This window comes from Rhipicephalus sanguineus, chromosome 2 (assembly GCF_013339695.2).
Source record: "Rhipicephalus sanguineus isolate Rsan-2018 chromosome 2, BIME_Rsan_1.4, whole genome shotgun sequence".
Taxonomy (NCBI): Eukaryota; Metazoa; Arthropoda; class Arachnida; order Ixodida; family Ixodidae; genus Rhipicephalus; species Rhipicephalus sanguineus.
In genome coordinates, this window is record NC_051177.1 from 19,396,369 (window position 1) to 19,420,185 (window position 23,817).

The 23,817-nt window shown below is 47.1% G+C and overlaps 1 protein-coding gene across 1 annotated transcript in view; it reads left to right on the top strand.

Moving 5' to 3' along the window:
• Window positions 1-7,857: 7,857 nt before the first annotated feature.
• Window positions 7,858-23,817, top strand: part of LOC119381078 (putative oxidoreductase GLYR1 homolog) — a 135,693-nt gene continuing 119,733 nt past the window's right edge. Inside the window, 1 exon segment of the mRNA XM_049412150.1 lies at window positions 7,858-7,980. Coding sequence (XP_049268107.1) covers window positions 7,858-7,980 — 123 coding nt within the window.

Below are 23,817 nucleotides of genomic sequence, written 5' to 3' on the forward strand. Positions count from 1 at the left end.
GTATAACTATGTGATGTCATGTTTAGAGACACTATAGCATAATAACGCAAATGTGTAGCTGAAGGGGAAGGGGCAGTGAATACGTCTCTAAGAACAGCATGCTATATGACACTGCTATAGGCTACAGCATGGCGAAACAGCCTAGCTTGTCAGAAGTTTGGAATAGCAGGTATGTTCACGGTTGAGCGTTTGCACGCACGCTGATTTCTCGCGAAAGACGCGCCGAGACAGCATAGCACACCTAACCTATATAGAAAGAAAGCGCAGTTACGCTGGTGGCAGCCGACAGCCGAAGCAAGCCGTACTAACCTAGAAATATGCCAAAGCTAATTTAATTAGTTACCGCTGTACAGATTCCGGCAATAAAACGTTTTTTTTTTAATTTTTCTTTACAGCGAGGCTGTCTTATGGCATCTTCATGAAATCGCACCGGGGCGCCCCGGTGCACCGTTTCGTCCAATCATCGTAGCGCCTTGGTGCCCCGGTGCGCACCGTGGCGATTTGTCGAAGGTGGCATTAGTCTACCCTGCAGCCGCCGCTGTCGTCGTCGCCGTAGTAGTCGTCACGCAGGTCAGGTGACCGAGGGGAGGGGGTAAACGAAAATGATGGTGATGCTAAATGACGATGATGCTCCAAATGGTGATGGTGATGGTGATTAATAAAGTTTGATCAACCAACCAACTAAAAAAGCGATGACGACAGATAGAAGTGCGCCGCTGTTTTTTTATAGACTCAAGGCGCTCCAAGAAAGCCACCCGAGGCCGCTTATAGACGGGAAGATATGGCCATTCCACAAGGCGCGGAACGTGACACCAGCGGCTAACGAGGCGGAAGCTATCACGCACCACACAGCGCGAGCTAGCTGTGATAAAGGCCTGTTTGCGTAAACTGAGCCGTGGGTCAGGCATGAAGTCTCGTTGTCGTCGTCAATGTGACGAGAGAAAGCGAAATGGTGGGGTGACATGACTGCTGGTCGGCAGCAATGGTCGACGGATACGACCCCTTACCAACTCGCCGTCCGTAGATTTAAGATTGATTATTGAACCCATTTTCTCCTTTAATGCGCATAATATTCTTCAGGACCTAACGTCGGTTTTACATCCCTTTCTAACCGTATTCGTGTGTAAGCTCCGAAGATAGTGCAGTCTAACCAATCGGTAGAAACCGCACAGTGGTACCGCTCCCACGGTGCTATATCGTGCGGAGTTTCCGGTGGTGCCAGTGGTACTAGTGGTACCGGTGAGACGTACGGAGATCAATTCAGGTGTGCATATTATTTGTATTCTTCAGTGTGGTGAAGTACCGCCTTCAAGGAGCATTATGTATTATGTATACCTTCGTTTAGTAAATTCACGAGACGACAGAGAGGGACAATTCTAGCTCACGTGTACGAGACAGGTCACCCGCGCGCTCTTTTTAGCTGACGTGTTCTGACCGCGTTAAGCCCGTACTGCGTGATGCGTTCGTGCCTTTCTTCTGGTGTTGAAGCTTTAGATTTAGTGAAATTCGTCCGGTCTTCTACATATGTGCTTTCCAAACAGGTTTCCAAACGTGTTTCAAGCTTTTAGTGCACATTTCGCGAACACGCCTTATACGTTGCGAACGCGCCCAAGGCGAGGATCGCGACGAACATCCTTTTTTTTCCATTTAATTTCGAAAGTTTGCCCAATGGCAGAGTTAGATATATACATGGAGGCGGGTTATACATCAGCAGTGCTCTATGATGGGGCCCACGGAGCCTCAAATCATAGCCCGGTGGTCTCGTCGGATGAAGGCCCACTGTTCTCAGGTAGCGCCGTCGTGCCTGGTTCAGGCCAGGGCATGTCCATAACAATTGCTTGATGGTTAATATTTTGCCGAGACCACTTCGCTAGTTCCCACTTTGTTCTGTTGGCCCTGCATAAATACACAACTAAGATTACGTTTTCGTTGCGCACACAGGCGCACTTGGTAAGGCCCGTACATAATGCGACGTACACGTGTACATTCCCTGACCAGGAGCACAGCCGTTACCCTTCGGTATTCCCAAGCGTTCCAAGACGACCGGACTGGAGGTTCCAAGCATAGGTCGGCAAACTCACTCATGAGTCGACTCACTCAGGCTCAGATCGTGCTGTGAGTCTGAGTCTGAGTGAGTCTGGAAGAGTAGTATTATGGTGAGTCTGAGTCCGAGTGAGTCCGGTTGAGGATAATTTTAGTGAGTCTGAGTCTGAGTGAGCCCTCAGAGCAAAATATATTTCTTGAGTGAGCCTGAGTGAGCGCCAATTTTTTTGCCGACCTATGGTTCCAAGACCAGAGGTACACCGCTGCATGGTCATGGAAGCACGGCCGTGTTGAGAAACTGTAGAATTTCAACCCTGGAGGGCACTTGACCTACGCATCTGAGCATTCAACGATGTAGCAAACTATGCGAAACATAACAAAAATTTGACGATTGCGCGCTGCTCCATGCCTCCGCAAGACAATACGCCACGGGTTTCTGTTCAGTGTCACCACGCGGCAACACCGCCTTGCTGCGCGCTTGCGCCCTGATGCTTTGAAGCCCGGGCGGTCGTCGTATTCGCCGTACTTTCTATCGTGTTGAAGTCACAAGCAAGCTATGGGCAATATGTCATTTCGCCTAGTATATATGCCCTTCGTCCAGCGCCATCACACAAAATTTTCCGTCGCGCGTAAACACCTACGAAAGAGGAGCCGTTGCTTTCAGAAGAGCAAGGGAAAAGGGGGGGGGGGGTGCCCCCACCCCCCTTCCCTGGCTAATTCACTTTTCGCTGTTCATTGTATAAGCCTGCGCGAAACTCGAGCAGATCAGTATAGTAAATTCCCGCCTGCATAATAGCAATAGTAGCGCCACATTATATATAGGTATCGGCCACCAATATACCTTCTTAAAGGGCGCCCAAAACAACATCTGAAAAGGGCCCCTAAACAATATCTGAAACTCGTGACGCCAGCGTCATGAGCACCAGCTTCGTGACGTCGGGAGGAAATGAGCTCTCGAATGGTCCATATACGAGGGATACGTATTGTATATTGCCTCTTAATTGGCCTGCTTTGCCATTCAGTCGCACGTCCGTTCTGCCTTGTCTCGCATGACTATCGTGCGCGATCAACTGATTTCACTTCGTTTTGAGCGTTTTGGATTGCGCAACCAGGGATAACAGCGTGCAGCCGAAAAAAACGCGAAATCCCGAGAGGCTCCACGCTTAGTGCTGACAGTGGTTTACGAAGAAATAAGTGGCGAGGAGATAGCGCCTATGGGGAGGGTATTGAAGGCGAGAAGGAAACCGCTTCCTCGCCTTCGAACACGGAGTGGTTTACGGGCCATTTAAATAGGTATTGGCGTCTCCAATCAAGAACTTAATTGCATTACATTATAAGACGAATATTTAGAAAGTAGCGTCATTTCGCTGTTGCAACATGTGCACAATAATGAATAGCGAGTTTTAATACTGCGTACGTTGCATCCGTAACGGCTCTTAAGAATGCCACGTTTCGCACAGAGTGCGTGCGCAGGAGTTCTGCTCATGCGCACTCTGCGAAACACAGCCTTCTTCCCTTACGGTCGCTACGTAGTGAAACTGAAACTCGCTGATAATTCAATGCTATCACATGGCAAGTAGGAGAGTGCTGTTTTTCAGGCAGGTTATAAAACACACGTTAAAGAAACCCAGGTTTTTTTTTTGGGGGGGGGGGGGGATAATATGCAGTTCCTCGCTACTGATAGAGGTTTTACGTGCCGAAGCCACCATATGATTATGAGAGGCCGTAGTCAAGGGCTCCGGAAATTTAAATCACCTGGGGTTCTTTATCATGCACCTAAATTTAAGCACACGGGACCCTAGCATATTCGCCTCTATCGAAAATGCCGCCGCCGCGGCCAGTTCCTCGCTACGGCATGCCTTGTAATTTGGGGCACTTAAAACCCAAAAATTAATTATTAAATTTCATGCATTAATAAATTTGATGGACGTAATTTTGCCTCGTCCAGTAATTCTCTTCAAAAGTCAGAACTGTGCTGCCTACCCCAAAAGGTATTGCAAAGGTATGTCAGAAAAAAAGAAAAGAAAGTGGGATACGTAATTTAAACGAGCAGTTGTCTGAGAATAATTAAATCAAAAGGATTCCAGCTTATAAAAATCTACATTGCTCTTGGAACGAGGACAAACAAAAGGACACGCCACTGCGACATGCGCCTTTTGGTGCATGTCGCAGCGAACTTTCGTAATGGACAACCAGCTAGCACACCACGATGCGTTAAGTTTGGTTTCTGTTTGTCTTGTTCTATATTTAAACGAGCCCCCGCACTTATTCCGGCTTGTTTATATCCGCTTCTTGGCGCGGCTTCATTTAGTCGACATGAGCGGCTACAAATCGTTAGAACATAAAACAGACGTCGGTAAATCAGCGGCATAAGCATGAGTCAGAACATGAAATATATATGTCTGAGCCCCGTGTACTTAGATTTAGGTGCACGTTAAAGAACCCCAGGTGGTCGAAATTTCCGGAGCCCTCCACTACGGCGTCTCTCATAATCATATCGTGGTTTTGGGACGTTAAACCCCAGATATTATTATTATTAACATGAAATATAGCAACCGGCAAAACCACGCTTACCAGAAGGCATCCGCCATATAGCAAATCCTGGATTACGTCGCAAGAGATGCTGAAGTTTACGTGCCGAAACCACGATATGATTATGAGCGGAGATCTCCGGATAATTTTGACCACGTAGGTTACTTTAATGTAGAACAACTTGTCCCTGCGCGAGTTGGTGCCTATGTTTGCTAAACATGTTATTGCTGGCGCAGTGCTTGAAACATCAAGAAAGGACAGAGAAGAGACAGAGGAGCGCCAGCTACCAGCTGTTTATTGACGGTAAAAGCTGGAAAACAAGTAAACTTCCAAGCATGCGTGGTGGCGTGAAACAGTGACGGCAGACGTGTAATCGCGGAAGCTGTCCATTAAAAAAGCGTAACTCAGATTTATAAAGCACAAATGATGTGTCACTGACACAAGCGGAACCTTTCCTTCTAACCCTTTCAGACGCCTCCTATGAAGAACTGCTTTTTTGGGGGGGGGGGGGGGGTTAGCGTTTCAAAACCACGATATGATTATGAGAGACGCGGTAGTGGAGGGCTCCAGAAATTGCGACCACCTGGGGTTCTTTAACGCGCACCTAAATCGATGCACACGGGCCTTATGCAGAACTCCCTGCAAATGCGCAAAATTGACACAACATTATTTCAAGGCACTAGATATTCTATTTCAACAAAAATAATGTCGTAATAAGTTGATTTATGTGTGTTATAGCAATTAAGCCCAATTAAATTGTAATTATAGATCTATTTATCCTCAAGTCATTCATGCTCTGTTTGTGCATAAAAAGAATCAAATCTCAGGCCAGAAATATTGTGCAAACTTGTTTTCGGTTATGTACACTTTGAGCAAGGAAAAATTATACTTTCGTCATGGCTCGCGGGAAGCGGCACGTCGAACTATTCGTCGAACATGGTATTGCCTTCAGCAGAGTGATCATATGCAACAGTACACTGCGAAATGAAGTTAAATGAAGACACATTTATTGTGCAGGACGTTGATTTCATCCAAAGCTCAATGTATCTTGCTCTTCCTTATACCACTAGTCTACACAACTAGCAAAAACAAGTGGTGTACACAATTATGTACAAAGCGTCTCAAAGGGCTAACGTGAAACGTTTTTCCTCCTCGTTTGGTCTCTGCTCTCGCCAATAATCTTCCCTTGCGCGAAAGGCGGCATACATGAGCATGATTTAAGATGGGCCGGAAGGTGCGCACCATGCCTTTTACCAATGCCATTGGCATTCTCCTTCAGGCGGTCGTTAATACATCGTCCCGTTTGTCCAATGTAGGACTTGCTACAGCTCAGGGGAATTTCATGAAAGACACCTTCGGCACAACGCCCGAAAGGGCTCAGGTGCCTTTTTTGACACCGAGGGAGCATGCCAATAGCATTGGTAAAAGTGATGGTGCGCCTTTCGCGCAAGTTAAGATTATTGGCGAGAGCAGAGACCAAACGGTGACGTAACTATTAGAAGCGTTTCACATTAGAAGGAAAGGTTCCGCCTGTGTCAGTGACACATCAGTTGTGCTGTATACATCTGAGTTATGCTTTTTTAATAGACAGCTTCCGTGACGACATGTCTGACGTCACTCTTTCATGCCACTGGGCATGCTTGGAAGTTTACTTGTTTTCCAGCTTTTACCAAGGTATATGCTTTTACCGTCAAACCTGCAGGACGCGGGATCGAATCCCTGCCGCGGCGGCCGCATTTTCGATGGAGGCGGAAATGCTGGAGGCACGTGTACTTAGATTAAGGTGCACGTTAATGAATTACAGGTGATAGAAATTTCTGGAGCCCTCCACTACGGCGTCTTTCATAATCGTATCGCGGTTTCCAGCATTTATTATTATTATCGTCAATGAACTGTTGGCAGTTGGCGCCCCTCTGTCTCTTCTCTGTCCTTTCTTCATGTTTCGAGCATTGCGCCAGGAATAACACATAACACGGGCTTGTAGCATTTCGCCTCCTTCGAAATGCGACCGCCGCGGCCGGGATCGAACCCGCGTATTTTCAGTCAGCAGCCGAACACCGTAACCGCACCGCGGCTGCTCGGAAATAGGCGCGTTTCTTCCGCGCATCACCAACGCTTCGTACGTGTGCTGTTGCTATATACGCTGCTCTTATTAACGTGATATATGAAACGACGAGCAGAGCGCAAAATTCCTCCATGAAAGCAGGTGGTATTTTTTATGGCTTGCTTGCGCTATAACGGCATGTAAGAACCGCTTCAGCGCACAAATATTCTAAGATAGCCGAGGAAAAAAAGAAAAGAAAAGAAGAGGAAACTAGAAGTGACCACAGCTTTTGTAACGTCGTGACAGGCAAGCGACGCGTATTTCCCACACATGACACGCTAAACTCGAGGATGAAAGGATGCCAGACATGTGCCGATTAGTATAGTATGCATATTTAGCGTGTTGCGTACCCACTGCCTCAGTTAATAAATCATCGAGAGTGACCACAACAATTGTGCGAAGGCCACCGCATCAACCGAAGATACGGAGCAAGAAAATAAAAAAAAAAAGGAAATTCGTGAAAATGACGTGAACAAGGCGTATCATATCAAACCTAAGTCAGGAACCGAGCCCGAGTGTGGTTAAAGCCAGGAGTGGCTGATATCACATCTGTGCGAAGAAAAAGAGAAATAAATCGAGCGAGGAAAATGTCACAAATAAGGGCACTGCGTAAACCACTTGACACTTCGCACAGGTAATCGAATCCGTGCAGAAGAGCGTATTCCGTCTTCGACTGGAGACGAACGTCTATGCAGTTGTCACAACGGGAATGCATAAACAGCGGGGAGAGTGTGAAATGTAGCAAGGTCTGCTGCGGCGTGGTGAGAGGCGCGAAGGAGGGCGAGGAAGCCGATCGGGGAAAGGGCACGTCGACTGCTGCCGAGAGGGTGGCGAGGAGGCGGCCGTACATAAGCCATCCTTGAGCGGGAAGCCGTTTTTGACATATCAGCCGCTGCTGCAGCCGGGTGCGGGCCAGCAGCCGACCGCAGGTGAGGGAAGGCGCGTCACAGACCGCGGCGAGACCCCCGACGAAGAGCATCGCGGCACACCGCGCTATCCGGCATCATCGCCTCAACGGCGCGTGCTCTTCCTCGTGCTACCGGTAGCCGCCGGCGGAAGACAGCTCTCCGCTTTCCCCGTCCGACGCCGAGTGGCTGCGGTCCTTATTTGTGAGCGGCCAGCTTGTGCTTTGCGTGTGAGGCGTGAGCGGTGCCAGGACGCCGCGCCGATCGGTGATCATGTCATCGACCAAGAGCAAGATCTGCTTGGCCACCTTCACGGTCATCTGCGGCGTCGTCCTGCTCGTCGGACTGCTGGGACACATCTACTTCCCGACCATCATGCGCGGCAAGGTGGCTGAGGTAAGGAACGCCTGCGCGCGTGCGTTTGTGTGACGGAAGCTCATTGTGGATACGGAAGTGGAGTTAAAAAAAAAAATACTAATTCGTCTTTCCTCAACTATAGCGTATGAAGGGCAACATATTCATCTTCTTGCATGTTGTGCAGAAGCGTTTCACAATAACATGATGCAGCTTTTCATGAAATGCTTGATGAGTGTTTATCTCTATTCACCGAACATTGACGTTAATTATATAGGCAGCTTTATTTTGCCTAAAGGGTTGGTTCCTATCAGTCTCTTAATAAATATTCAATCATTTGTTTCCTTGAAGATCGCCGTGGCCGGTCTAGTATGCCGGAAGTTTCTATAAGGCAATCGCTATGTTAGGAAACGTACCGCATGGTCGAGTGCTGGCTCGCACCTATTATCCGTCCTTTTCAGCCGCATACAATTTTACGATGGGCATTTTGTAGCGTGAAACGGAAAAAAAAGTGTGGTATTCGAACGGGACGAACGCGAAATCAGTTTTTTCGAGAGGCAACGAACCTCGATTGTTGTCGTCAGGTGCATCACCACCTGCCGACTACTTCTCCTCGCCTCCTGCGCAATATTTTTATAGCGTAAACGCTGACAGAGCGCCAGGAGCTGCCGCGCGCTACTTACCGTTATCTCTCGTGGTCCCATCGTTTCAGCAAGCGGGTGTTCTTGAAAGCAACGGACGTCACGGCGTTAATGTCTTACAAGTCAATTTCTGTCTTCCTTCGAACAATGCTCACTGGAACACTTCTTTTGAACGATGCCACAGATCACTAATTCGCAAAAACGTCTAGTCATGGGTAATTATTTTCATCTCGCCCGATCGTGTTTTTTTCTGGAGCTAGGGAAGACAGCAATAGGATTCACAAGAAGAACTTGTGAAGGAACCAACGATATGATTGTCTGTGTTAACGAATAGCCTATAGGGTTCTAAAAAAGCTTTCGCTTTAATGAATGAATGATGTGCTCTAAGGCTCGCATATTTGTTGCAGTGAGGACATTCCCGTCTCAGTGCCCAGTTCCGCAGAGAACGGAATCTTTGCCCATTTTAGGGGCAATCCTTGCCGAGCGCTCCACTGCAGAGCTCGGGCCACATGTTCTAAACCTTCTGACGCCCTAGAGCCTGCAGAACGCGCTCTAGGAGAGTTTACAACGGCCAATATCACACGCAGATGTATGTTAGATTGCATATGCACGTGATAACGACTCAGGCAATATACAACAAATGCGAAAGTGGTTGTCGTGCATGCGAGGCGCGACTTGCCGACCTGACCCTGGGTAGTCAGGCCAATTTAAGCAAGTCCCTGGGCGGGGACCCTCTTTTCCTAACTTTTCCTAACGTTTATTTTTTATGACGGGCGTTTCTTTACACACAGCATGGTTGAGGTGTCACCGAGAAGCGAAGCATAGCAAGCGAATGAGAATGCAATGCAATGCGAACGCCGGGACCGAAACGCCACCGCGTGCTACCTTTAAATGCGAAACTTAAGCGTCCTCCAATTACATCGCAGCTCTTGGTGTGATAAGAAGATACTGTGAAACGGTAAAAAGGAGCAGTAGTGAGTGATCGCGCGAAATGCTACTATGAATGTGCATGCGTATTTACACACATTGCGCGTGCGTTGCTGTTATAAGAAAGGCAATTTGTACGCGTGCTTACGAGTATGTTGACACTGTAGAGACAACCTTTCCCCCTCTTACTTTTAGTAATTTCCGTGATCCGTATCCACATGTGTGATGCATAAACCTTTCCCCCCTAACGCGTATGAGGCACTGCCGAGAAACCGCGAGCACTGACTGCCACCGCGCTTTCAAGTTCGGGCGACATGAAAGGTATTGGCACTCGCCCTGAGGAACGCTTGTGTTTCGAGACAGAGCTGCAACACGTCAGCGTGGTGATGCAATTAGGAGGAAGTGGTATACACTATATGTGCAGTTGGGGGTGAGGGGTTTCCCAACGCGAAGGCGTGCACGTCTGTAGTACACGCAGGGTCGTCAATGTTACCATTGCCAGTACTATAAAAAAGGGCGTTCATGCCATCGACTCTCTCATGTTCCCGGAACTGAGCGGTGCTTGGGAGCAAGGGCTACAGAAGTTACTGTCATGCTCTCCTCCTCCTCCAGAACCACACTGTGCGCAGCGAGGAGCCAAATGCGGTAGACACGGAGGAGGTGTGTACATTGATCTTGATATGCGCTGCTTCAGCGTAATGATAATTCAAGACCCATGATTTGTATGGTGTCGAAACCTGCCAGCGTTACCTCATTCCTACCGCACTGAACATTATCATCGAGAACGTGTCTCTTCTTGCCCTTAATTTCTTTCCCTGTCTTTTCTATCTTTTTTTTTAGCTTATTGCGTTACAGCTCCTCTCAGTTGCCCTCTCCGCAAGTGCGGCTTTGTAAAGCTATAGCACGCTGGCAACTGGTGCTTTGGCGGGCAAGTTGGCGAGATTCCCAAAATAAATGGCTCGGCAACCACGTAATGGGAAATTCACTCGCACAAGCTGGGCAGTCATCTCGGTGGTAGCTATATTGGAAGTAGCTGTAATTCTTTTTCTTCCAAATGTCTGGGTATATTTGCATCGGATCGGGAAGTACGTCTTTTAGATAACTTTATTTATTTGGTCTAGCAATGATTTTCATCCTGCGCATTCAAACCGATCATCATTACCGCACACTGATCGCAGACGAGAATAAGACAACAGAATTAAGGTGACATCGTCACTTGCTTTCCGTCACGGTGTTGTGCTTTATTTGTACGCGACGTGTGTGTGTTTGTGTCTGTACAGCGGCGGCGTGACAGCTTTTCCGAATGGTCGCTGAGTGGAGTGGTAATCGTCTCTCAATGGCCTTTATTACTCGCTGTGTGCGCAGGCGATTCCTTTGATGCGAACTTCCGTGACTCACCACCAGTCCTCTATACTGACTGCCACCCCAACCCCCTTCTCTCCCTCGCTTTGATAATCGTTTGTATCGTTGTAGCCCTTGCGTCCTTTATGGCCAATTAGTCTTTATCACCATCGCACTGTGGGCACCTTAAGGTTAGGCCGAAGCAGCGTGGGGGGCGACACAGATACACACGAGCGCGCACACGCACATACACGATATATATATATATATATATATATATGCGCACCTAAGTCAAAGTACAGTATAGTGTGTTCGTTCGCGACACTTCAGCTGAGCAAATAGAGTACTGTATATGGACTAACGAGATTGATAACAGAAGCTGCAATACTGCAATTCAAAAATTATTATGCAGTCGTAAGAACACAGGATAGTGAATTTATGAACACAGTACGTTTTCCACTAGACGATACCGCAGTTTGAGCACGAAGACTGCTAAATGCTTATTTTGTTTTACGGCGTCGAGTCTTACAAGCTTGTTTTTTTTCTTTCTTTTTTTTTAAGTACGTGATATCCCGCTCTGGACCAACGCTTAAGTAACGGTACAGCATTCCGTAGGTCAGCACACAATATAGCGCATGCGGACCTCCAAAGCTATACGTAAGCCGACAGTTGAGCGTAAAGCAGCGGTGAGCGAAAAGCACGTGCATCGCCGTAGCGCGCGCATCTGATGGGCGGTTCCGGCACCGACAGCGTAGTGACTCTGTCTGCGCTCCCGCAGGGAGCTCCCTGCCTGCGGGACTCAATGGCAGCGCAGCGAGCGATGCTGCCGGTATTGCGAAGCGGCGTAATCTTTGACGTAGGCTTCATTAGTGTAGTAAACCAAAAAAGGCAAACAAAAGGACAAGCGTTGCGACAAAGAACTCTGCCTTTCTCCGTGACACGATTTTCTCTACGCAAAAGAGAAGCGAAAAAAAAAAAAAGAGTTCAGTGCGAATTTTTCTCGCGAGAGGATTGTATGAACGACGGAGCAAGTCACCCATTTAACAAAAGATTTCGTGTTGCGGCAGACAAATGGGACTATCCGCACATTATATCGCACAACTGCTGTTTGAAGCTCCTCAAGTACATCTTAACTATTTACGCGCAGGTATATTTTTTTTAAGGCGAAAGCCTTAGATGATTCTTCAAACGCGAAAATTGACCGTCGGTGGCGGCGTCAACACGAGTGATGCAAAAAAAAAAAAAATCATCACGTGATGATGTCACAGATCGGCAAGATTTGTAACGTCATCATGACGTCACATTGTGGCGTCATAACACGACATCGTCGCTAGATCAAAGGGGGCCGATCACGGAGGCAGTGCAAAACCGGGTGAGGTGCAGACAACTTTTCTCGTGGGGCGAGGGAGGATCGACTGTGAAGAGAAAGGCGGCTTTCAACCTTCAGTCGTCCTAGGCGAATGCACAAAGGACCCTGCGAGTTTTATTAATTAGATGTCAAAACATTGGAAAGGTAGGTTAGAGCCAGCTATCACAACATCATCAAATTGATACCGAATGTACAAACAAGAAAATAAAGAAATAATCAAATGCGCTATGTGCACGTACGATCGCCAGCGTGCAAGCAATGTATTTGTGGGCAAGGCCCAAAGCATATCAGGTGGTCGCACAGATTACCCCGCATTGTGTATTTACCGTGACGTGCTTAATTTGCTTCATTGAATAGCTAAAGGGCGCGGGTTCGGTTCCCGGCCACGGCGGTAGCATTCTTCGATGAAGGCGTAATGCAAGAACACCTGCTTATACTCAGATTTAGGTGCACGTTAAAGAACCCCAGGTGGTGTGATTTAATCAGTAGTCCCTCACTACGGCGTGCCTAGGAGTGGAAAACCATATCAATTATTATTGCTTCTTCGGATGAAGACTCGCTTCGGGCTCACGATCTTTAGCATAACATTGCTATAGCCTCAGGTCTCAAACGCTAGCTTAAAAAAAAGTTTTGGCACGTTAAACCCCAGATATTATTATTTATAATTAAAAAAAGAAACGTATTTGAACTCCAGGTAATTACCTACCTCTTATTATTATTGGACGTTACTACACTGGCCTGACTTTCGCTCAAGCAGAGCAGCTGGCACACTCTTTTTACAAGACTAAAAGGACGAGGGCACGAGTTAACAAGGAGTTGCTTGTAAAGAGGTTCGCTGGTGATAAGCGGCCATTGCGAGAGACGCGTTTTGCCAATCCAGCTTTGCAAACATTCGCAGCAGTGCGTGGAATGGGAGAGTATTCGTACCTCAGTTTCTTGGGGTCACGTGATCTGAGCAGAAGCGTCACCACGTGCGCCGTCGTCTCACCGCCGAACAATTTTAATGAAAAGGAGATTCTACGCGGCGTTGTGCAAGTATCTCTATTTTGCCAGTACCAGTGGTTGGTCCCTGTAAATGGATGGGGGCGGCGGGGCGGGGGGTGGGGGGAGGGGATAGCCTACACCGTGCAGTTTCGCGGTTGTCACTACTAAGGCGAAAGCCTTAGATGCCTCACCAAACGTGAAAATTGACCGTCGGCGGTGTCAACACGAGTGATGCTAAAAATCATAACATGATGACGTCATAACGACGCCACAGATCGTCAAAATTTGTGACGTCGTTGTGACATCACATGACATCGTAGCTTGGGCAAAGGTGGGCCGATCACGCAGGTAGTGCACCAGGTTAGGTGCAGAAAGCTTGCAATGCCTCCGATCCTGGAGGCCGTGCAAGTCCACGTTAGGTGCAGAGAGCTTTCAGAGGCGGGCGGGGGAGGATCAGTACATTGACTGAGAAGAAAAAAAAAAAGATGGCTTTCGCCTTCGAGTCGTCTTAGGAGAACGCATTACGGACCCTGCGAGTTTTTTTTTGCCAGGGCCGACAGCGGCTTGCCGCTCTAACGGTGACGTCACACGTGACGTGTCTGCTCAGGTCACGTGACGTCGACGTGCAAATAGACTCTGCCGCGTGAAATAGGCACGCGTATACACTGCGCATATGTCGACCTACACACGAGGCCGTTTCGACGACGGGCTTCCTGTTTAGGCTCTGAGGAAAAATTCAGCTTTATCGCCACTTCCGCGTTCGGAAAAGCTTCTGCGGGCAGCTGTACGCGGCCCTCATCTCCCGCAGCTGAAACAGTCGGGTGACTGCGCCGTAAGCTATGCGGCGGAACCAAGCGTTTTAATTTTGAGCTCTAAGTGTTAGCGAACGCGCAGAAACTTTTACAATATTCGCGGAGCCGCGACACGTTGCGGCACGCTGCGGTTGGTGTCGCTGCGGTTGGTGTAGAAATAATATGGTCGATTGACGCACTTCAATACAGGTGAACGGAACACGCATGCTGATTGGGCAAAAAAACTGGTCTTTTATAACAGTACCAACCTTTCGAAAATTTTTTATACTGACGTATCGACATCAGCTATAATACAACCAGAGCTAAAAAAGTTATTGTCATACTGCGTCATAATTCGAATTTTTATTTGTGCATTTTATACGAATTTACTGCAGATGTCTCCATAAGCTTATAAACAGTCAGCAATAACTTGTGCTAGGGTCCTTGTTTTTATTCTCTTTAACGTAAATTTGAACACGAATTTTCTATGTAATGTCTAATCACACACACACACACACACACACTATATATATATATATATATATATTATATATATATATATATATATATATATATATATATATATATATATATATATATATATATTATAATGTGTGTGTGTTCTTGCATTTGGTTTACTATTATTTATTGCGTTTCCCACCCCTTATGGAACAACGGAGTCTTTTAGGCCATAATGTGATGCGGTGATATTGTTTGAAATTGAGTTCGTAAAGGCTGGATTCTTGCGCCGTCTATGTATTGCTTGCACTTGCGCCCTACTTTCGCTGGGAGATTGGCAGCCATCTGCAAGTATAGGTGCCTCCCCCCCCCCCCCCTCTACTGCTCTCTCGCGTTTGTCATTGGTTCCAGCCCCATTGCTGGAGGCGTCTATAGACCAGCCGAGGTCGCTGCATCTTGGCTTCTACCACGCTGCGTGATTTTGATGAGAAAAAGCACTGCGCCGCCACGACAGCCGGCGATTGGGAACGGTAGCCGAGCGCGCGCGCAACACGCTTGTCCACAATGCGGGGCAGGGAACGGAGAAAACCGGCAGCAGTGGCCTCCCAAGGAAGAGTGGAGCGTGCGCCCTTGGCACTGCTGGACCTGAATGCAAATGCGAACACGTGCGTGCGCCAGGTTCGCGGCCCATTAGAGTCAAGGGAGGCATCCGCCACTCACTGGGTTACGACATGCCCCGCGGGTGACGACCTCTGCGGTCGCGCTGGGGCGCTTGTTTTATAACGCCGACAAACACGCTCTGTGTGTGGGAAGGTGTCGCAACAGAGCAATGTGGCACAGCGTGATTAAAAAAAAAAAGCCTTCCCGCGAGGACGTTTTACGGCATCGACGCATAAGAAACTATTTTGACATTGTTATGGTTGTAGAAGAAAAAGAAATAAAATTGTTGGGAACAATGTTTTTTTTTTAATGAAATGGAAAAATTGCCATTTACCCTTTGAGAGCACAAAGCTATGAGTTCCATACGGATTTCTTAGTAGGAAAAGCTTGTTAGTTGAAAAAAAAAAAAAAAAGATCGTCCCGGTGCGGGGTTCGATACCGGGACCAATTTTTTCCCTTACATATTTCTTCTCGATTGCGGGATCCCGCAGATTTGTAGCCATCTAAATGTCGAAATAGATTCACGCAAGTCACAACGTTAGTAATCCGGTCTGCATGAAACACTAATATATAAGTAGACTCTCATTAAACGGAACCTGAAGGGACCAGGAGAATATGTTCCGTTTAACAGGAGTTCCATTTACTGAGAGATGAACTGGGTTGCAGCGCTCAGGTATGAAACCAATCATACCAGAGGCAGTTGTTCCGTTTAAGCATCAGTTCCGTTTAAGAGATTTCCGTTTACTGAGAGTCTACTTAGTTGAACCTCGTTGTAATGAACACTGATAGAGAGAACTAAATACGAACTTTGGTTGCTCACGCTTCACTTCAGCGACATTTATTCTTTATTTATTATTTTTATAGTTAAACCCAAAACGATAGAGCTGCTGTGGTATCGGCTATAACGAGGAAATGTTTGGTTCGCGAGAGGCTCAACACTGGAAAGGTAGCAAGAAATGGAAAATAAATAGTGAAAGACAATTCAACACCACATTTAAGACTGGCTGTGATAGGCCATCTGACAAAGTTCTCATCCTTCTTCAAATAAATGCGAACGCAGGCCTGTTTTGTCAAACGAACTTTGTTCTGTTGTATTTCCACCTTCTCATGTTCCGGTATATTTATGTAGTTTGAAATGCCACAGAAAGAGAGGTAAGGATTAGCTCGTTTATAGTGGGTATAGCGAGCGAGATTGCAGATTTGTTAGAGCCCATCATTATCTCTACCGTTACAACGAATATCGGATACAACGAACTAATTGACGGCCCGGCGCTACTTTGTTATCACGATATTCTACTGTACATGCTATATGGTGATATTGAAGTCGGGATGCGCAACCACGTTAATGAAGCTACGCATTTATAGTAAACACCGCAGCAACGACCATGCAAATTAAGGGCGCTGGGCAACAATCTCTTGTAACTTCAGATAATACTTATACTATATGGTCAATTACTACGCAAGAAAGAACTGCTTTCATTGCAGTGAAATGAGTCGTCACTAGTATGAATATGTATTTTACGCAGAGCCAAATAGTGTTCCATTCTCTCTCTCTCTCTCGCACTTTTATGTGCTAGCGCCTGCGCGTGCTTAATTATATGTTTGTCCTTTCCTTTCAGTTTCTTATTTCAGGAAGCTCACATATTGCCCATAATTACTCCCTATGGCTGGAAGCGTGCTGATTTAAAGCTTTGTATGGTTGGACCTCAGTTACCCTCCTGCTTCATACGGGATTTTCAGGTCCAAGAAAGAAATTAGTTAATTTAAAAACGGGAAAGTGCGGTGTTGATGTAAGTTATTCGCGCTTCCTGTTTTACCGAATGAACATTCATTTACGGATACGTCGAGACATGGTGGCCTTCACGCGCGCGCTGCTATGTAGCGAACGCTGCAGATGCAATCTCGAAAATCCTATGTGCACTGAAAAACACGGTAAGCATTTTCGGCCTGCGTGAAGATGTATCGTTCCCTTAAGACAAAGTGCCGTTTGTATTCCAGCCGTAGTTTGTCGCGGCATCTGGACACATGCATCCTCAAGGCAGCTGCCTTTCAGACGCTCCATGTGTACTCTGGCGCCATCTCTATCGCTCAGCAGCTGCTGAGAGATATACTTCGACGACGTCGCCTAAAACGGTGCATTTTCGATCGCTGTATAATTCGAGCGTGCATTTAAACTCGATGTAGTTGCCATTCCCAAAGTTCCCAGTATAAAGCTCACTTGTTGGAAGATTGGCAGCTTAGCTCGGACCTCTTGGCGCACTACATTTTACTCGGCAAGTTCAAATGCAGTGTTTTTTGTATACCACCTTCGGAGGACAAAGTGCTATGATACAAAGCTTTAACAATTATGAGATCTACTTTACCCGAGATAATGCACTTAACAAGCAGCACGGCGCATACGCTATGCTCTGTGCAATAAGAAACACAGTGTGCACGTATGTGGGCGTGCAGCGTAGTGCGCACGAGCGCAGCAACGTCTGCGAGCTTCTACGAGATAAACAAGTGTGATGTCTTTGTCTAACGTGCGTCGTGGTTGTGTATGCATTGTGACGACGCTGCCTGGCAGCCGTCAACGACAATGTGTTAGGACACCACCACATGTGCTGTAAACATCACCTTATATCGTGTACAGCAGCACCCGTGCAACTTCAAATGACAGTGCGTGCTCGCCTTGCTGTACAGAGTTCGCGTCACTGTATTTCCTAACGGAAGGGAACAGTTCCCCCTAGAACACGAGACAACCTAAAGCGCATTGTTTGGTTTTGACCAATGCACGATCAAGGGCGTTTCACTGGGGTGAAACATTAACAAGGTCTGCATAGGCATTCTCTACTTCACTTGCGGCCAACTGAATGCGGCAACGGAGCTAAGTATACTGTATAGAGAATTCGCAGTTACGACAATGGAGATGTAAACTAGACACGAACAGAAGGCCATCGGCGTGCCTTTCCAAGGTATTTCATGAGGCACGAGTTTTTATTGTGTTCTCGCTGTGTGGTATAAGCATTGAGAAGACCAGCTTCTTTCTATTCCCTGCTGAAAGGCGTGGCCTCATTCTACCCAGGACAGGCTGCATAATACGGGAGCTTCGTGTCTGACTTCGTAGCTGAATGACGAAAATTGAGGGAAGATATCCTTCCTAATTTCTATCCACATAATATTTTATGTAAATAACTGCTTTCTGACGTAAGAAATTGTCATATTGCTTTTATGTTCGCATCTATGCACATTGTTAATTATTATTTATGTCTACCGTCAAGTACTCCAGTGAAGCAGTCCTTAAATATTTACATATTTGTACGACTGCTGTCCGGAACTTGAATGTATGGGGATAGCCGCCTCGTTTTAGAAGCTTTAATGCGGTATTCTTTGCGACGAAAGAACATAAATGTGTATCGGTTCTTCAGTTCGTGTTCTCTTCCTAAACAATGCTGTCGCGAGGGCTTCTTTGTTCGGTGTACGCATCCTAATTTGACGCCGACTGACGTTTTCATCGGCTGCTTCCGTGGAAAGAAGGAACAGAATGTGGACATTTTCCTTCCGTGAAAAGCGCGGCCGTCGGGGCGTGGTCGCTGTTTCGTTGTCCTATCGGGCCCAGATATCTAGCGCGTAGAAGCGGTAGAACGAGGGATTACGATACACCTGTATCGTACCACGGAATACTATTCCGTCTGCTCCCTGTCGTCATGCTTAGCGCTGCCGGCACTGCCCACGTGAGGGGCCCTGACGTATTTCGAAAAGGCTAACCAGGAAGGACCAACACAGAATAGTGTTCCGTATTCCGTAGCGGTATAGACAGTTTTACGTAAGATACGTATACGGGTGCTGCCAACCTGGACTGTTAAACGAATGTTTTTTTATTTTTGTATACTGCGACGTGACTTAATAAGGTCATGAAACGTCGAATGCAACAACTCATCCGTAAAATACGTAGTCTATAGACCCGCTGATTCGCTGAAGTGTGCACGCAGTCAGTCAAGGTGAATGCGCCTTGTATGTTTATGCTTCTTTCTTTACGATTAGTCTTCCTACAGCATGTACTCTAACGAAAGACTGCGCGTTAGCGACGGATCGCTGTGTGTGCCTAAAGCGTCCCCTGATAGCGTGAGAAGGATGCGGATGGTCGGACAAATAAATGAAATTTTCCAACACGTTACGTGACCGTAGAGCTGCATATCACACTGCACGAGTATTTTTATGTAGTTATGTTGCATGTGTTATAGTACAGGCTGGAAGTGAAGACTGCAGATATATTGATCCTTTATGTCAGATATGGTGGTAAGTAGATATTTGACGGTCACTGTACGTGGTCGAATTCGTCTGATGGAAGGCATCATAGTGCCTGTACTCGAATGATTCCCTGCGCTTTATGCTTCTCCGCAGCTGTTGCGATAATTAATTGGTAGAGAACCATCTGTCACTGTGCAGCTCTTTCAACTAGGCGCTGAAGGGGCTTGCCATAAAGAAATATATTGCTCGAGAAAAGAGAGGGAGAAACGAGAAATTATGAGACGCCGTTCAGTTCTTGATTGTGTGGAGGGAGAGAAAGGCCAGTTCATCTTTGAAGGACTTGGTAGGAAGATAACCAAGTGGATCCATGCTGCACTTTTTAACAGGCCCAGGATCGACTCCAATTAGGCGAAAATGCCTAATATTCTCGCCAATTAGGCGAGAATGCATTTGTGAAATAACCGCTGAACCGACATTAATTAGACTCGTTACATTTTAGAAACAAAGGAAACACCTCTAATTGCTTCAGGAAGCAATAATAATATTTAGAACTCTAAATGTTTCATGAAAATTCCCGAAAATCGGTAAGTACAACAAAAAAAGAAGGATGTTTGCAAATTTAACTGTAACAAAAACAGGCATCGCAGTTCTATAAACTGCTGTCTTTGGAGCATCTAAAGCGGAAAAATAGAAGAAACTTTATACAGGGGTTCGTTCCAATGGTTTCGCAGAAGTCTTACTAATTTTGACCGCGTTAGGTATAGGTCTTAAAAAATTCATCTTAAGAACAACTTTTGAGCACGTTGAAGATATGTCGCATTCTGAATTGCACCGCTTAACCGGGAAATTTTTACATTTACATAAATTATACAGCGACGAACCTTGACCTCACTGCGCGTGCGCGGATACCTTTCGCGCTTCTCGTATTACGGCATTTTTTTGTGTGTATACTTTACGGACAGCTGAAGTACATGTGTATATTATCTGCTCACTGTGCCTACGGCAAGGTTAAATTCTAGTATAAAAGCTCCCCGCTGGCGACAGAGAGCCTACACCAAATGAAATGGCATTTATGTGATGAGCCTGATGTGCGGCCATGTAACTTGACAAGACTCGCAGCAGTGGTTCAGATCGACTGCCTACCTCATGCAGTGTGATACCACTCGCGCCATGTGTTGTTCCCCTCTTAATTGTATTAATCTTACTTGCCATACACCAGGTTGCGTCCACAAGCAAATTTCTTAATTTTTATTCCTAATTAAAAACAGATATTAACTGCGTTGCTCGGTTAAAGATACATGGTTAAAGATACAATAAAGGTATTCGTCACTGAAAAAGTACGATTCTAATTATCACGTAATAAAAGCGAGTTTTAGTATAGCGGATAACAGCAAACGCAAGGATTTAGCGTTAGCGTTAGCGTTGCGTGCTCCTAACTGCGCATGAGCAGAACGTAAACGTAGCCCGAGCTCTTACGTACGAACGCTATAGGCACCGTCCACTGGCCAGAGGGAGCTGCGTTGCTCGGTGTGGGCCGTCTCAAGTTGTCTTATACTGGCCGCTAGGGGCAGGCAAAAAACAGACGCTCGCACGCGTCCCCCCTTCTGGCCCGGCCACAGTCTGCACACGCATGCATAGGCGGAGAGACGCGCATCGCGTTTGATTTTGTCCCTGGGCCGTCTCAACGTTGCTTTCTTTATCCGCTAGGCTGTGCGTTGTGGCGCTGCAATCACACGTGAGAACTCGACTGCACGGTGCCTATTTCTGGAATATAGCGTTCAACGCTAACGCACGCAAGAGATCCCATACGTAGGGCAAGATGGCGGTGCCTGTTGAAGCGAGAGCCGTCCACTTCGAATCTTGTAGCCGTCGTCCTGCATTACTAAACTTATTCATTCCCTAATAATGTTCGTATTTGATTTAGATTTGAGTAATGAGGCTTCGCCAACCGTGTACCGCCGATAAAATAGCTCCGTTTTTGAGATACAAAGTGGATTTGCGCTGCAGAAGGCTAGCAAGATTGCTTGCAAGGTTCGCTCATGTTTTCTGTAGCAGCGCAGAGATGGCGACGCTGTCTTTAGTCGCCTCTTTCCAAGATACGGCCACAAGTCAAGCAGGTACATGTCAGGCGTCGTTTCCCTTCATGCCTTTCGCGGCAGTGCATGAATGTAACGCGTGATGCGTCCCAGCTTAAAAAGGCCAGGTAATAGGGGTCTTGAAGAATTCTCGAACGCGGCATGTCGACAGAAACCAATGTGTCAGAACTCAACACTTCTGCAAACGCGACATGGAGACGCAACAGTGGTGACTTTGGATCAGCTCGACTTGGTGGCGCTTTTGTGGATTCTACAGTGCATTTAGTGTTTTTATGTCTAGATGGCGCCGTATGTGCTTGCGTTAGCGTTAGCGGGAATGCCTTCCGCTGCAGTAAAAGACCACCAGTTGACACGCAGCGCGTTCCGTTTTAGCGTTAGCGTTGAGACGCACGCTAACGCTAACGTAAGCGTTTCCCGCTATACTAAAACTCGCTAAATACTCTGTATAGCGACTCGCGATCGATGACTCAAATTCGTCCTCAGGAAGCGAAACGGGCTGCGAAAGCGAGGAAGGGTGACGGGCGCGAGGCACAGTGCAGCCTGCTCTGCATTTTTTTTTCGAGGATGTGGGGCAGTGCACGGGCGACGCGTATAAATAGACATCCTCTAGAACTAAAGCTCTTCGCGGTCCCTCCTATATTTAGCTGCTTTCATGATGTAACGTACGAGAATCAGCCCGCGAAACGGCTTAACCAATGGAGTGAACGCGCTATTGTATGCATGGATGCCGCCGAGGCTACGTAGCGACACTACTCACTTTCCGCGTGCCCTGTGTGCCATACAGCTGCGGTATCGATCCCAGCTGGCGGTATAACCTCATTCAAGCCTTAGGTGCGACTGCATAAACAAGCACGCGGTTCTGAAAGCAAGAAGTAACATGTTTTACAAAAGAAGAAAATAGGGTTCCAGAATCGCGCGCTCGTGTGGTGTGTGTGTGTGTGTGTGTGTGTGTGTGTGTGTGTGTGTGTGTGTGTGTGTGTGTGTGTGTGTGTGTGTGTGTGTGTGTGTGTGAGTGCGCGCGCGCGTATGTACCTTTGCGATTTTTAATAATATCGCGCGAGAGTTTACCCCTAAACATGGTAGCACCTATTATAGGCGAGAAGTAACGAGATTTTCTACATTATTCGCAAGCGCAGAGAGCACTCTCGAGTGCGAGCGCCGCCTGCTACGCTGTTTTGCTTAGAGATGCATACATATTATCAGCCTTATCTGTGCGATCATGTTTTCAGAAAGCCAATGTGACGCTGATCGCCGCATCGCTGACCCCGATATTAGAAACTATACCTAATCCTGGGGTCGACGCTCGCACGAAAATTTCAAGAGTATACTTATGGGTGGAGAAGGAGGAGGAAAGAAGCATTTTAATTCAAACTGAGGTTCCCGTGGGTGGAGCCCCTCTTTGAGGACCCCACTGGCTCGAGCGGCTCGCTTTGGCAATTCAGGGACTGGAGACTTATGGGTGCACTTATGCTTGAGCATAAGTATACTCAGAGCATGGGCTCCTGCTGCATAGCGACAGAAAGACATGCATCATATCTATTACAAATGCGAATTGGGACATGGATGCGGCGTTTGTATAAGCGGTATATACTTCAGGACGCGAGTATCTCGCGGGGCGTAGGCATGTAGAACACGGCCCATTACGAGTTATTGAAATGACTGTTACTTTCCCAACGTGCAAGTACATATAGACCAAGCGTAGTGGCGAGTGAACGTACACTGCCGAGTTCCCCGGTGAAGCCCAGTGTATTCCGGCGTCGTTCCCGGAAAGGAAAGATAACCAGCGATCTTTATCGGGAGGTGCGGCTGACCTCGTTCTTCCGTGTAGGAAGTTCAATCGGGCTGGAGCGGCCTTCGTCCTAGTGCTATTCGAAGAGCGCTGCTAGCGAGCTGGCTTTTCGGCTCCCGAGAGGCAAATGGTCGTGACCGTGAAACGATTGCACTCCTGAAAACGGCCCCACTTTCGCAAGGCAAATACAGGGCACACTTCGCGAAGACTGACGCAGGGAATAGCGCCTGTGTCTCCTGTTCCCTGTGTGAGCTGTCCTAAGCATGCGCAGGATTCCCATATGGGGGGAGGGGGGGGGCACGCTTTTGTGCGCTCGATTTGCCTTGCGTTATTCAAGTTACCCACTTTCGCGATAAATCAAAGAAGGTTTTCTTCGTCATATTGGTGCTTTACGCATGATGCGTATGTTAGGCTGCGTGCGCGTCTACGTCGATATGGTAATATTCAGTATGTGCTGCACTGCGGTAATCAGTGCAGTATACACGATATCGGCATGCACTGAATATTTCACTGAGACCACAATTAGGAATTGCCTGCGACTTGGAAAGCTTCTTTAACATGGCAAGCTGAAACTAGTCTTCGTCTCTCTTTA